Raw genomic sequence first — 13,907 nt, 5'->3', positions numbered from 1 at the left:
GTAAAGTAGGTTGGGGAGGCGGGATTATAATTATGGCAATATTGCCACAATCAGGATTAAATATAAATTTTGAACACTAAACAGTTACTTACAATTACTCATTTGTAACTCTTGTATTTCTAACCCCCCCCCCCCCCCCCCAAATAGCTGTGGTAAAAAAAGGTTCAAAGTAAATTAATTCTAATGTAAAACTATTGTACTTCTCTCTTAGAGACCTTGCGTGACAGAAATGTTTCTTTATTACAGCTACTCACTATTAATAATATGTCAGACAGAAACCAGGCAAAGGAAGCTAAAACCAAATGACAACTCTTTCCCTGCACCATCATAAGAGTACTTAATAATATCAGCCATAACATAGTATCTGATATATTCCAGCCCCTGCCTACAATTAAATTACTGAATTAGCATTTATCAATGAATTTGATTCTATTTTTAAGTCTTCTGCCAAGCCAGTGGTTTCATCTCCAGTGAGAGGGCCAGGTAATAATGTGTTATTTCCTATTACTGCTCAAGTAAATGCTCAGGGTACCTATTCCATTATGCATTTTAAACATCTTGGCGCTTTCCCTCTCTGTTCACAATTATAGCTGTGAATATATGTCTTGGCCAACTAATGAAATATAGGTGCGTTATAGACGGGCCTAAGCGGCGCCATCATCGCGCCGTGAATACACGTGAGGGGCGGCGCTTCCGGATGCGCCTTGCCCCTCGCGCGTATTCTGTACGTCAAGATGGCGGCGCCCTATACAGATGGGCGCGGCCATCTTGACGTAACGGACGCTGTGCGTCCGGACGTCCAAACCCGGGAGAGACGTCGCGAGCGCGCGCTTTGGCACTTGTGACGTCTCTTCCGGGTTGCCGGAAGGAGCGCGATTTTCGTGCTCCTTTTTTACAGCGCGGGGGAGTCGCGCGGTTTGGCTGCAGCAGCTTCCCCGCACTGCAACCGGCAGCGGCCCAAGACCACCCCTTTTGGGCGGTCTGTAACAGGCCATAGTCTGCTTATAAAAGCTTATGCCATACAAAATGGGTTATCCTTTAATGTGCCAAAAGACTGTTGCTTTGCTCTAACAGATTGGCAAGGCTATCTGTCTAGAAAATGTTAAAACTGTTCAATTTGTTTCAAATACAAAAACATTACATTAATAATAGATTCATGCATAGATACTACTTACAAGGTAGTATATTGGGATATCTGTTTTTTTCTCTGTTTTCCTCTTTGTTGGCCATCTCAAGTGTCCCTTGCATATATCCAGGAGGTAATGACTACAGAGAAAATAAGTTATGTCAATTAAAAACATCCTACAATGAATAGGTAAACTGTTGGTCCTTTATGTAAAATATTTATATCCTATAAAGTTTCATATTCAGCAATTTTAAATGGAAAATACCAAATTAGGAATGAAATTCCATCTTGGAAGCAAGACATATTTTTGCAATTTAGCAAATTGCTTTTATTTCCAGTTGTCACTATGAGACTCATGGCCCTCCTTATCTACAGATTTTTTTATCCATGGATTCAAGCATCCATGGCATGAAAATATTCAAAAAAGTATAAATTCAAAATAGCAAACCTTGATTTTGCCATTTGATATAAGAGACACCATTTTGCTATTTAATGAGACTTGAGCATCCACAGATTTTGTTATCCACAGGAGGTCCTGGAACCAAACCCGAGCAGATAATAAAGGCCTGTACAACAGTCTTTAAAAACTGAAATAGGTATCTGTTTGAAAGGAATCAAGATTGCCATTATGGAAGCTGGACTCACAATCCTAACAGTGAGAATGCAAAATAAGAAGTTACAGTTATACAAGAAGGTGGAACAACAGAAGATAGGCGATGACGTGCCTCTATGACAAGGCTGAACTTGTCAATAAATTACTTTTAAAATTTTATAATCCAGGAATACAGCGACATGTACATTGATACTGAAAATTATACTGCTTTAAACTTTGGCGTGTTACAGACCGCCCCTTTGGGGCAGCCTGTAGGCGCACCTTTCCCTGCTGGATTGGGGCCTCAGCGTCCAGAGCGGCAGCCGCTGAGGCCCCGATCCGCCGCTTTCTGGGCTGCGGGGAAGCGGCAAAAGGCCCCTTCCCCGCAGCCTGGAAAGGGGTGTCCTTGGGGCTTCAAGCCCCAAGGACACCCCACGGCGGCGGGGAGAAGGAGAAAGGAGCCGTTTGGCCCCTTTCTCCTTTGGTCCGCTGGGCGCAGCCGTCTGAAGGCTGCATCCAGCGGACCAAACCAGGAAGGAGCTCCGAAATGGAGCTCCTTCCGGGGTCGCAGAAAGGGCGCCCTAGGCGCCCTGCCGCGACCCCAATATGTCACAACCGCGCCGCCTCGTTTGGAGGCGGCACGGTTGTCACGTATCGATGGCGGCGGCCGTGTGGAACGGCCGCCACCATTTTGTGCGCGCAGAGCGCGCACTAGGATTAGGGCAGTGCAGAAGCACCGCCCTGTCTTAACCCTAGTACGCACTCTGAGCGTACTTTTTAGCCCGTCTGTAACGGGCCTTGGAAACCTTGTTAAGAACTGGTAAGTCTGCACAAAGTTTTCTGTCACAACACCCCAACACTATAAGCAACCAACGATCTAATAAAATAAAATTATTTTATGCATGTTTAGTTCAAAGGAAATTCCATTACGTTCTGTGGGCTTATTCAAGACAATCTGCATAGAACCTTACATGTATAATTAAGAGCCTAGTGTGAGAGGAATGCCAACATTTTATACTAAATCCAATTGATAATAGAGTAGATCCACTGAATCAGTGGCAATTTATAATAATAATAATGAACTGTTTATTTTTATACCGCTTTTCCTTGAGATCAATTTGGTAAGTTAACACTTGTGTAGGATCCAATGATTCAACTGGTCTAATCCTTGTTGGGACTAACAATGTACTTTAGAGAGTAGAATTCAGAGACATAGCCGTGATAATCTGGAATGTAAGTATGCAAAGGGATCTTGTAGCACCTTTGAAACTAACCACCCCCATGGAAAGCACCGAATTTAGCTGGATGGGACTGAAAATCCATCAGTCTCTTCAAGAAAAGTCTGTACTTTTCCATATACAGACATCATCCTTCTCAACAAGTGCAAGCAACAAGATGTCATTACAAAAGACCTGTGGGTTAAGAACCCACTAACGCAGCGATGTCCAAACTCTGGCCCTCCAGGTGTTTTGGACTTCAGCTCCCAGAATCCAAAACCATTGGTCAAGGTGGCTGAGTCTTCTGGGAGCTGAAGTCCAAAACAACTGGAGGACCAGAGTTTGGACATTGCTACACTAAGGACTACATATCACACAGAGTACAGAGACAAACTGTGTACTTTTCTCTCCAGGAAGCTACTAAAAAAATCTGCTCAGCATTCTGTACAGCAAACAAGAAAAGAGCAAATGGGAAATCTCCAGTCTAGAAGCACAAGTAAGGAACCAGCCCTCTACACAAATCATCAATGGATGTAACTTCTCCAAGGTCAGGAAAAGCATCTATGAGACACACTGCTTTGCCCTTAAGGAAAAGGAAACTCAGTCTCAAAGGTGCTACAAGACTGCTTTGCAAACTGACTTTAGGTTTTGGCGACTTTTGTAAGTTCAAATTCAATGTGACATTTGGCTGTTGATCTTTTAAATTAAGCAGCATAAATAAATGGGGTGAGTTGTTTGACTTGGACTGACGCCATGGAGGGGGGGGGGAGCTTTAAGTCAAGAGTTCCATCTGAATAGTGATGTAGGGCAAAAGGCTAAACAACTCATACACACACACACACACACACACACACACAGAGAGAGAGAGAGAGACAGAGACAGAGAGAGCGAGCACAGTCACAATTCAGGCTACCTATGACCTGATATATACTGTATATTGCTACATTCTTAAAGGAAGAAGGCTCTATTGAGAGCTGTAAAAAACAGCAATCTTGAGATACATACTGTACTATGAGAAACTTCCCTTCAAAACCACAGCACAAACCAGGCTGATGGAATTTGACAGAGTTTATCAGATGATAAGGAAGTCACCTTGTCTAGTTACTTCTTGTTGCCAAAACATGAATAAATTTATGTTTGCGGTTTCAATGGCTGTCCTTGTATTGCCTCCAAAAGCTTGCTTTTTCAGCTCCTCTCCGCAGAGGAAAATAATGTAAGCAAAATCTTGTCATAAAAGATTGGTGCTACTTATTTTAACTGAGTTTCCATAATTTATTTTCAAAATATTTATCAAAAATAAGGACGTATGATTTTGAAGCATATCAGGCCATATATATATATATAGAGAGAGAGTTCTGAATATATATATATTCTTGACCATAGAACTGTGTGTTTTCATCAGAAGAATTGAGCAAAACATGTCAAGGGAACTTCTTCTTTTTCACATGAATCTAGGACAAAGTGGGGCAAGGAAGACTTTGTTCCTATTTCAGCATTTCTCTAGAAAAACTGTTTGAACAAAACTAGTACCATGGAATAATTTAACTGAGTCAATGTGATGTGCTGGTCTGAGTGCTGAACAAGGAGTAGGGTTCTGGGAGACCAGGGTTCAAATCCCACTTGGCCATAGAAATTCACTGGGTGACCTTGGGCATGTCAGTCTCAGAAGACGGCAAATCCCCTCTAAACAAGTATTTCCAAATGAAACTACATGCTAAGTTTGCCTTAGGATGACTATAAGTTGGAAAGGACTTGAAGACACACCACAGCAAAGGAAATGGTAAACCACATGCTTTACACGGAGAAGGTCCAAGGCTCAATCCTCTGTATTTCCTGATTTCCTGGCTAAGGCAGGAAATCCTGTGTGAAAATCAGGAAAGCTCCTGCCAATCAGTGTTAACAATGTTGTTGTTGTGTGCCTTCAAGTCATTTCTGACTTATGGTGACCCTAAAGCAAACCTATCACAAGGTTTTCTTGGCAAGATTTGTTTAGAGGGATTTGCCTTTGCCTTCCTCTTAGACTGAGAGAGTGCGACTTGCACAATGTCATGTGATGAGTTTCCATACCATGAGACCTGCAGTTGCTCAGATTGCAGCACTGAAAGGAAACTGAAGGAACCCCTCACAGAAAGCCCTGGAACAGTACAATTTACCACAAAGACAGGAAGGGAGGGTATGACATCATGGAAAACAATCAGACTGTACCACTCCTGCTTTTCCACACCATTTCTTCTCCTTTTTTCTTTTGGAACAGGCGTGAGAAAAGTACAGCCCGTAAGACATAATGCAGTCTCCCAACCTACCGAAATCCTTTGTAATTTCTTCCACCCAACATCCTGTTGACTGATCTTGAAAGCCAGAAAGGATCAGCCTTGGGACCTTACCGCACAGGGCTCCTGGGATGGGATGGGAACGGTCCAAAAGGAGCCGGGAAGGGAATGGAACGAGTGGGGGACGCATTTCACTGCACACAGAAGTCCCTCACTTGTTCCGTTCCAAATCTGTCCCAGAGGACTGCAATTTTAAAGAACTGTTCTGAACAGTTCTCAAAAATCACCCCCTCTGGGATGGATTGGGAATGGAAGGGAAGGGAAGAAAACAGAACGAGTGAGGGACTTCTGTATTCAGTAAAATGCACCCCCCACTCGTTCTCCACTCATTCCAGGCCCCTTCTGTTCCGTTCTCATTCTGTTCTGTGGAGCTGCAGTGTGGTAAGGTTCTTGGTTAGTATTAGAAGACCACCAACAAATACCAGGTGCCATAGGCCATATTTCAGGGGAAGGAACTGGCAAAACACCTCTGAGTATTCTTTACTTCATTTTTTAAAATTGTGAGTTCATTTTCAAATGGTTCTTCCTTGAATAAATCTGTCATCCTTTTATCTTTTAAATAGTTCTTCAGTATATTTTTCCACTGTCCTTTTATTTATATTTGATCATGCATTGTCATAAAGCACCTCCCTCTTGGTTTTGCCTTATGTTCTGCTCAACGAGTGGCCCAGGAATCAAGTGGTTTGGAATCAGTCTGTCACAGGTTATTCAAACAAAATAAAAGGAGAAGGAAGAGGGTGTTTGTTTGCTTGTTCACAAATCATTATAGCAAGTCAGTAGTCTGCCACCTCCTGCTGGGAGTAGGAGTAGAGGGGCCTCATGCCCTAGCTCCACAGTCTCTGAGGTCCAAAACTAGGGAGTTCTGTGATCTGTGGTTTTGTGAGACATTTAGCCTTCTCTGTCAGAAAGCCACAACAAACTACATTTCCCAGGATTCCCTAGCACAGAGCCAGGGCAGTTAAAGTGGTCTCAAACTGGATTATTTCTGCAGTGTATTTTGGACCAAAAACACCATCGCCACCAGGAGCTATAAATTCCTGAACATCTGACTCTGTCTGATTCATCAGAATCCAGGGAGTGAGTTGTGACACATTTAAATTTCCCTTTGATTTCTCAGACCTTGTGGAAGAGGTCTCTTATTCTTCCTCTTTTAGTGTGGTTTAATATTTCTCCGGATTGTTTATTACAGTACTTCTCTTTGTCCCTGCATACAAATCATTCAAGGGTTGCATTCAGAGTTCTGAAACCTACTTCTGGCATTGTCTGCACTGGTCAGTAAAGTCTGAGGTCTGTCCAGAGTGTTATGCTCTGGAACTGACCCTAAACTGGCCACAAGGTATCCACACACATAAGTTAACTGGACTGACACCATATCAGTATGGCTGGCCTGCCCCCCAGAGCCAACCTTATCTGCAGGAGGTCTGTGGACAGGCCTCCCAGTACACCAGCACTTCAGACTGCAGGCTCACCTGTGAGACCAATGACGAAATAGTACAGGGGAACAGCCCAATCATATGCTTGGGCCTTCCGGACACTCGCCATAAGATAAGCAGGTCCCTTTAGCTTCTCCTCTCATTGGTCGCACAGGTCAGACCACTCTCTGGAAAAACACTGGTACACCAGGATGCCTGTGCATGGAGCTCCTGCAGTTAAGGGACATGGTCGTGGTGGTTCCAGGGACAGGTCATCCCTTTCTACTGCACTGTTCAGTGCAGGGGAGGTGGCTGGAACAGCACCTGGCATGTGAATAACTTGATCTGTAAAAAATGTACAAGATGCAATATGTGCTAAACATGAACAGCTAAATGCCTTTGTTCTGGGTGGGAGCAAAATTCCCAGCATTAGAAAGGAGACACAATATTTGAAAGCAGAAGAAAAAGTGATTTCTCTAAAATTGCAAAGTACTGTATGTTTGAAAGGTTTAGACTTTGTCAGCAGAATGCATTTAGGTAAATTTAATTTTTTCCGTTTATATTTCAAACTTTCATTTTGATTATTTTCATTTTACAGACATGCTAGGGTAAACATTTTGTTGACACAGATACATTCATTTAAAGTTAAATGTTAAATATATAATCATAATGCAAATTACTGACATGAAGTCCTGCCAATTATAGAGTTCATTTTCCATTACATGATAGCTTTCAAAGGGCACTACTCTGTACTTGAGACAGTTTAACTGCTCTGCTTTTGCACTGAAATGAACTCATACTTAAAACTAATCTATTTCATCCATCACAATGGCTACTTCTACTGAGAGCAAATGAAAGATGTAAATTGTAATTAAAAGGGTTCACACAGCTGTGAGAACAGAGAACACAGCCAACATGGCATGTTACTCAGTTAGGCTAGGCCAAACACACACACAAATCTCATGTATAAATGCAACCACAATGTACCAGGAAGCAAAAGAACAAGCTTTTCTGACCGAGGTGAGGATCCTATTTGCAGCAAAGCTTAAAGTCTACAAAAGCAACCCTAGAGTGACTACTACTAATGGGCAGAAAACCACTGAGGAGTAGATCCAGAGCAACACATATGAAATCTCTTGGGTTGTGCTCAGATTAACATTGTGTCTCTTGGTCTTCAGAGCTGTCACTATGCTTCTTCACAGGCAGGAGGGTCCTCATAGGTCACTGATTCTCAAAGGGAGATCCACAGGCTTTTCTGAGTATCTGAGAAATATCATTTGTTTCTTTCCCATGCCAGGAAGTCATTATAAGGAGGGACATTGTTTCCACAATCTAGTTATATGCCAGATTTGTGTGCATGCACCTGTCTACTGTCTCTGAAGATGGTCAGAGGTTGATGTGGGATAGCTTGGTCATGATTGTCTTTTTTTCTCCATACAGCTTACTTTAATAACTACTTCCTAATGATAGTGCAATCCCTTTTTTTCTTGAAATAAGCATCCTGCTATTATAACTCTATATTTTCTTTAAGGCAGAAGACATGAGGAAGAATTTATATCTATAAATAGTGGCATATAGGACAGAATGTCAGTCAGTCATACCAATCATACAGGTCTGGAAGCTATGAATACCCCCATCTTGAGCTAAAATGCCACAATTATTTTGCTGCTTATCCTTTCTCTTCATATTTCTACAGGATAGTTAAGACCCTTAATTACTTATGCTGTAGCAGAGTGGCCTCCTCTGTACTGGAAATGTTATATAGCATGATGGTGGATGATACCCAGTGGGACTGTTGGGTAATTGGGTGAAACAGGTAGAAGACAGATTCAAGTCTTGAAGTGATGCCAGTTTTCCAAAACCAAATTCTGATAAACAGCCAAGTGAGCAGAACTATGGTTCCACATGCAAGTTAAAGCTATCCATCTTACAGGGCATACTGATAAGAGAAAGCATAGTGTGGATTAAGGAGCTGGGAATGATGAATCCTTTTGAAAACAGGCAGAGTGGTAGTTGCAAACAGAGCCTGAAGATGAATGATGATACCTAACTCAGTCTACAACTAAGGATAGAACTGTCTACAACTGTGCCAGAGAATACTGATATTGCACTATTAGCAAAACTGGTCATTCTTCAACAAAATTGTTAACATTTCTAAATGATACTGAATCAAATTGCAAATTTGGAAAGGGATCATACTGGAAACATATGTTGGATAGTGAAACGTACCAAATAATTTAAAAAGAAAATTAGCCTGTGCTTTATAGAGTTTAGCAAAGCTTTTGAACACACAGATCATGAAAAGCTACGGATCACTCTTAGAGAAATGAAGGTGTCACAACATTTGCTTGTATTAATGCATAACTTGTATTCAAGACAAGAGGTTGCTGTCAGGACAGAATATGGAGAAACTGAGTGGTTTCCAGTTGGGAAAGGCTGAATTTTATTACACTATTTGTTCAACTTGTATGACACAAGCATCATACATAAATTAGGATTACGGTAGATTGGGAAGAAGGAGGTGTAAAAATTGGAGGAAGGAACATCAATAATCTAAAATGCACAGAAGATACCATCAACTGAAAATACCAAAGACTTGGAACAATTATTGAAGAATATCAAGGAAGAAAGTGTAAAGGCAGGTCTACAATTGAACATTAAAAAACCAAAAAAAAAAAAAATGATCACAGATGATTCAGATAACTTTAAAAAATATGATGAAGACATCAAAATAGTTCAAGATTTTCCTTTCCTTGGCTCATTCATTAATCAGAGTGGGGACTGAGGTCATGAAATCAGAAGTTTTGGCTTGGATGGGCAGCTATGAAGGAACTAGATAAGATTCTGAAATGTAAAGATATAGCACTGAATACAGTGGGAAAGCCACATTAGTGGGCAAGCAATCCATGGATTGGAACATCTGCAGCTTACTATGTCCCATATTATTTAGGGGTGGCCTAAGCACTGAATAATATGGGGCATGACCATCCATGTTTTTCCCCATGTGCAGTAGGTCCTGGAACTGAACGCCCATGGCTGAAAATGGTCCACTGCTATAATTAGGATGATAAAAGCCATTGTATTTCCCATCTCTGTGTATGGGTGTGAAAGCTGATAGGAAATCAACTATTTGAGATGTGGTGCTGGAGAACAGTTCTGCAGATACTGTGGACTGCCAAAAAGATAAATCAATGGGACCTAGATCAAATCAAGCATGAACTCTCTCCAGACACCATGATGACTAAACTGAGGCTGCTGTACTACTTCTGCCATGTAATGAACAGACAAAAATCACCAGAAAAGTCAATAATGCTTGGTAAAGTAGAGGACAGTAAGAAGAGAGGAAGACTACATTCTAAATGGATGAACTCAATCAGGGAAAACACAGCCATGAGTCTTCAGGACCTGAACAGCTCTACTAAGGTTAGGGCAACTTGGAGGTCTTTCATTCATGGCATTGCCATGGGTCAAAGTCAACTAGAAGCTAATGACAACTGTATCAAAATGCAACAGATCCTTTTCAACTCTGTGGTAACGTACAAAACCAATGGTAGTCAAGGCCTATAATGTATAATAAAGAAATGCTATCCAATACTGATTCTCTTTTTACATTACTTATATACTAACATATAAAAGCACTTGTTTGTTGGAGGGGGGGAGAGAACATAATTATATACCTATTAAGATGACTTACATTAAATTCTTCCCGAAATAATTTTCCATCATCAGCTGCTCGGATCCGTATTTCCTCTTCCAGGTGCTCCACCGGAATAGGAAAATATTTCTTTGGACCAGAAGGAGACCTCCTGAGAAGCATCACTCTTTGCTGTTCTGTCAAAATATGGTTAGAAGTATACTTTATGAGTAATAAAATGAAAACAGCAGCAGCAGCAATGGTTTGCACTGTACTTGTCCTCCTGGGATGGGAGTTTCTGCAGAGGCTATGCATGTGTTGTTTATCATGGTGATCATGGAGCAGGTGTGAAAAGGTAATCTATCCCACTTTCATAACTTTTTCTTTAATCAGACTGACTAGACCTGTAAAGGTTCATCAAGGGACCTTTATTAAGGTCAGGTATGATATCAGTATATCATATGAACCAACAGTGTAAAACATGGATGAAGAACATGTGGCCCTCCAGATATTATCAGATGCTAGGTCTTATCAGTCACAGGCAGTATTTGGGGATATTGCAATGGTGAGATAAATTCCAGTGGGCATGGCCACAGAGTGTGTGTGTATTTATATGTATGTGGGCTCATGTGTGCACATGCACGCACAGATGCACACAAAAACATACAGATAAAAATGCATATATACACAAAAAGATTCCCCATTCTACAATTAAACGGCGAGGTGGCATTGTCTTCTAGCAAAAGTAATTTTCCCCAATCCTCAATGAAAGATTTTCTTGAAGGGGTGATGGAGGGAGGTTGTGGTTTGAGGACAACCCTTCTCTTTCTCTTGTCCCACACTGCAGGAAATGTAGAGTGGTATTTGTTTTCTCCCCAGAAATTCCCCTCTCCCTGAGTAAAGTCCCCCCCCCCCCCATAGTGATTAACAACATACAACTTCTCACCATCGTGTATCTAAAGTTCTTTGAATTCACACTGGCCATGTCCTTTTACCCAGAGAAAGGTACTTAATTCACCACTACTATCTTTAAGCAAGCATGGTTTGTAAAGTCAGTCCTCCATATGCATGGATTCTGCATCCGTGCAGTTAACCAATCACAGCTTGAAAATATATATTTTTTAAAAAGTCTAAAAAGCAAACCTTGATTTTGATTTTATGTAAGGGACATCATTTTACTATGCCATTATATATAATAGGACTTGAGCATCCACAGATTTTGGTACCCACAGGTGTATGGGAACCAAACTCCAGAAGATACCAAGGACTCATTGTATTTGTCTATTACAGCACTCCAATTTGTATAGTAAAAGCATTATACTCTGGCTGTTCTGTGTATCTTTGCAAGTCTAATTCATGGCTATTCCACACATTATGCAGGAACCTAGATTCCCTTCTAGCTTTTCCTCCAGCAGCCCATTCACTGTAGCCCATCCTCTATCTTCTCAAATCCCTTGTCACACTTATAAATACTGTATCTTGGGAGGTAGGGGTTTTTTTTTTTTTTTTGGTTTGCTTGTCTGAAAAAATTGTGTAATGCCCAATAGGGGAAAAATATTTTAGGATGTTGCATGCTAACATTACTGTATACTTTCCTGGATAAACCCAAACTCATCTGAATTCAGAAGCTATGCAAGGTATGGCCATCTTAATTCTCGTATGGGAGAACACTAGGTAATTCCAGAGATCTCTAGGGCCCATTCACACTGTAGAATTATAGGTCTATGATTCCACTTTAACTGCCAGGATTTAATCCCATGTAATCCTTGCATGTGTAGTTTGATGAGGCACTGCTCTCCCCACAAATGCCAGGATTCTTAGGACAGAGCCATGGCATAATAGTGCTATAATTCTTTTCTGTGAATGGGGCCCAGAAATGCTGCTTAAAATTCTGCCCAGGCAGTTGACCAGATTTAGTCTGACTCAGTATAAGGGAGTTTTCTATGTTCCTGTTTAGCATATCCTATCTAATACATATACTGTTTAAAGTGCCTCAGAATCTAATTTGAGATGTGCTAATGTTTAGACTACATTGGAAACAAACAATACAGTTCATTTCTGTACAATTAGAGCTGCCCTACACATCCAATACTTGTGAAAAATACAGATACAGGTGTAAACAACATGCTATTTTTAAAAATATATCAAAAGCTGTTTTTAAAAGACACACACAGTTTCCAAGCACTATAAATTACATGTAACAAACATTTAAATATCTTTCAATATTATTTTTATTACTTTAAAAGGAAAAGTCTACAGTATGATGTTGATTAAATGTACAATTACCTTGTTCTTCTAAGATTCCATTTGGCATTTTTTTATCACTGGAATTCACCACTGCTTTTCTGTGTTTCCTGAACCTTAATAAATATATGAGATACATTTAAAAAGGAATGGATAGATCTTATGGAAGCAAATTATAATCAACATATATTACTGAAAGTTGTGTTTCACAAACCATGTAATCCTAGAGAAACTTCTTCTAAACATTTTTTGACTGTAAAAGTTTTAGTTGGTTCAGAGAAACAGTGTGTTAACATCCTCTGCTTCTCTAAGTAATGTGAGACCACAATCAGCACAGCTATGTGTAATATATGCTTTCATTTCCTCATCAGATCACATGGAAACAAGACGCAACTAGCTCTGAGCCAAGCCTTTCAGTCATACTCACCTAAAGAAATAGCCAGCTAAAAGAATTAAAATTATGAACACCAGAATCAAGATCAGCACTGAAGTCAACAGATGTTGGGGGTGACCATTTTGTTTTGGAGGACCTATGAATTAAAATAAAAACATGACTAAGTGAAACCATAATTTATTTTATCTCCAGGGGAGGGGGAAAAGGTCATACTTAATACTCCCAAAAGCAAAAGCAAACAAATTAGCTACAGGAGATTTTCAGCAATTCCCAAAATAATATTTATTTTGGCCCTACCAGATCTTAAGGAAGTAAATATTAATGAAATAATTTTTTTTAAAAAGAGAAGTGCTAAAATATTTTGGCAGCTATTTTTCCCAACACCAGTATTTATTATAGTACAATTATAGATGCCACTCTATCTCAACTTCTGTTAACCTATGATAATATCTGAGCATCCCTATTGAATGTTCTTTCTATTTCCTATGGCTACAATTATAACAAAACATCTGTACTGAAGAATTTTTCAGAAAATATAGCAGTCATTCTCTATGATCATCAGGACTTGAATAAATTAAAGTAGGGCTGATTAATCAAATGACTCATATTCCCTTTATCAAAATTATCCATAAGCAGTCAACCCTGCACCCATAACTAGTTAAAAATGAAAAGGCTTTCTTTGATCTCTACCAGGTTATAGGATATCTATACTTGCCCCTCATGCATAATGCAAAGCAAGAAACCAAACAAAAACAAAACTCCCAAACACCCAGATGGGGGTTGCAATATTCAGATTGGCACAATGTAGGCCAAGAATATGCAATCCGTTTTTGGATTCCATTTAGAAAACTGGCCTTGTGATCTGGGCTTAGCTACACTGAAACACATGGAGAGCTGGGGACACTGAATGAAAACATGCCCTTACTTTTCACTGTGCATATGGCTAGTCAGATATCAT

General features: G+C 40.3%; 1 protein-coding gene across 2 annotated transcripts in view; it reads right to left on the bottom strand.

Moving 5' to 3' along the window:
* Positions 1 to 13,907, bottom strand: part of PTPRE (protein tyrosine phosphatase receptor type E) — a 162,877-nt gene that overhangs the window by 31,253 nt on the left and 117,717 nt on the right. Inside the window, exons 4-7 of one of the 2 annotated variants that reach the window (XM_089510144.1) lie at positions 12,983 to 13,085; positions 12,598 to 12,671; positions 10,372 to 10,508; positions 1,176 to 1,266 (exon numbers count right to left, since the gene is read on the bottom strand). In XM_089510144.1, the coding sequence (XP_089366270.1) occupies positions 1,176 to 1,266; positions 10,372 to 10,508; positions 12,598 to 12,671; positions 12,983 to 13,085 (405 nt within the window). Of the gene's footprint in view, positions 1 to 1,175; positions 1,267 to 10,371; positions 11,109 to 12,597; positions 12,672 to 12,982; positions 13,086 to 13,907 lie in introns of those variants that run through there. The other variant, XM_089510145.1, reaches the window with a different exon arrangement.

The sequence above is a fragment of the Sceloporus occidentalis genome, unplaced genomic scaffold (genome assembly GCF_023333645.1).
Source record: "Sceloporus occidentalis isolate IW3139 unplaced genomic scaffold, rSceOcc1.0.p SCAF_2, whole genome shotgun sequence".
Taxonomy (NCBI): Eukaryota; Metazoa; Chordata; class Lepidosauria; order Squamata; family Phrynosomatidae; genus Sceloporus; species Sceloporus occidentalis.
This window is presented reverse-complemented; position numbering and strand designations above follow the sequence as displayed.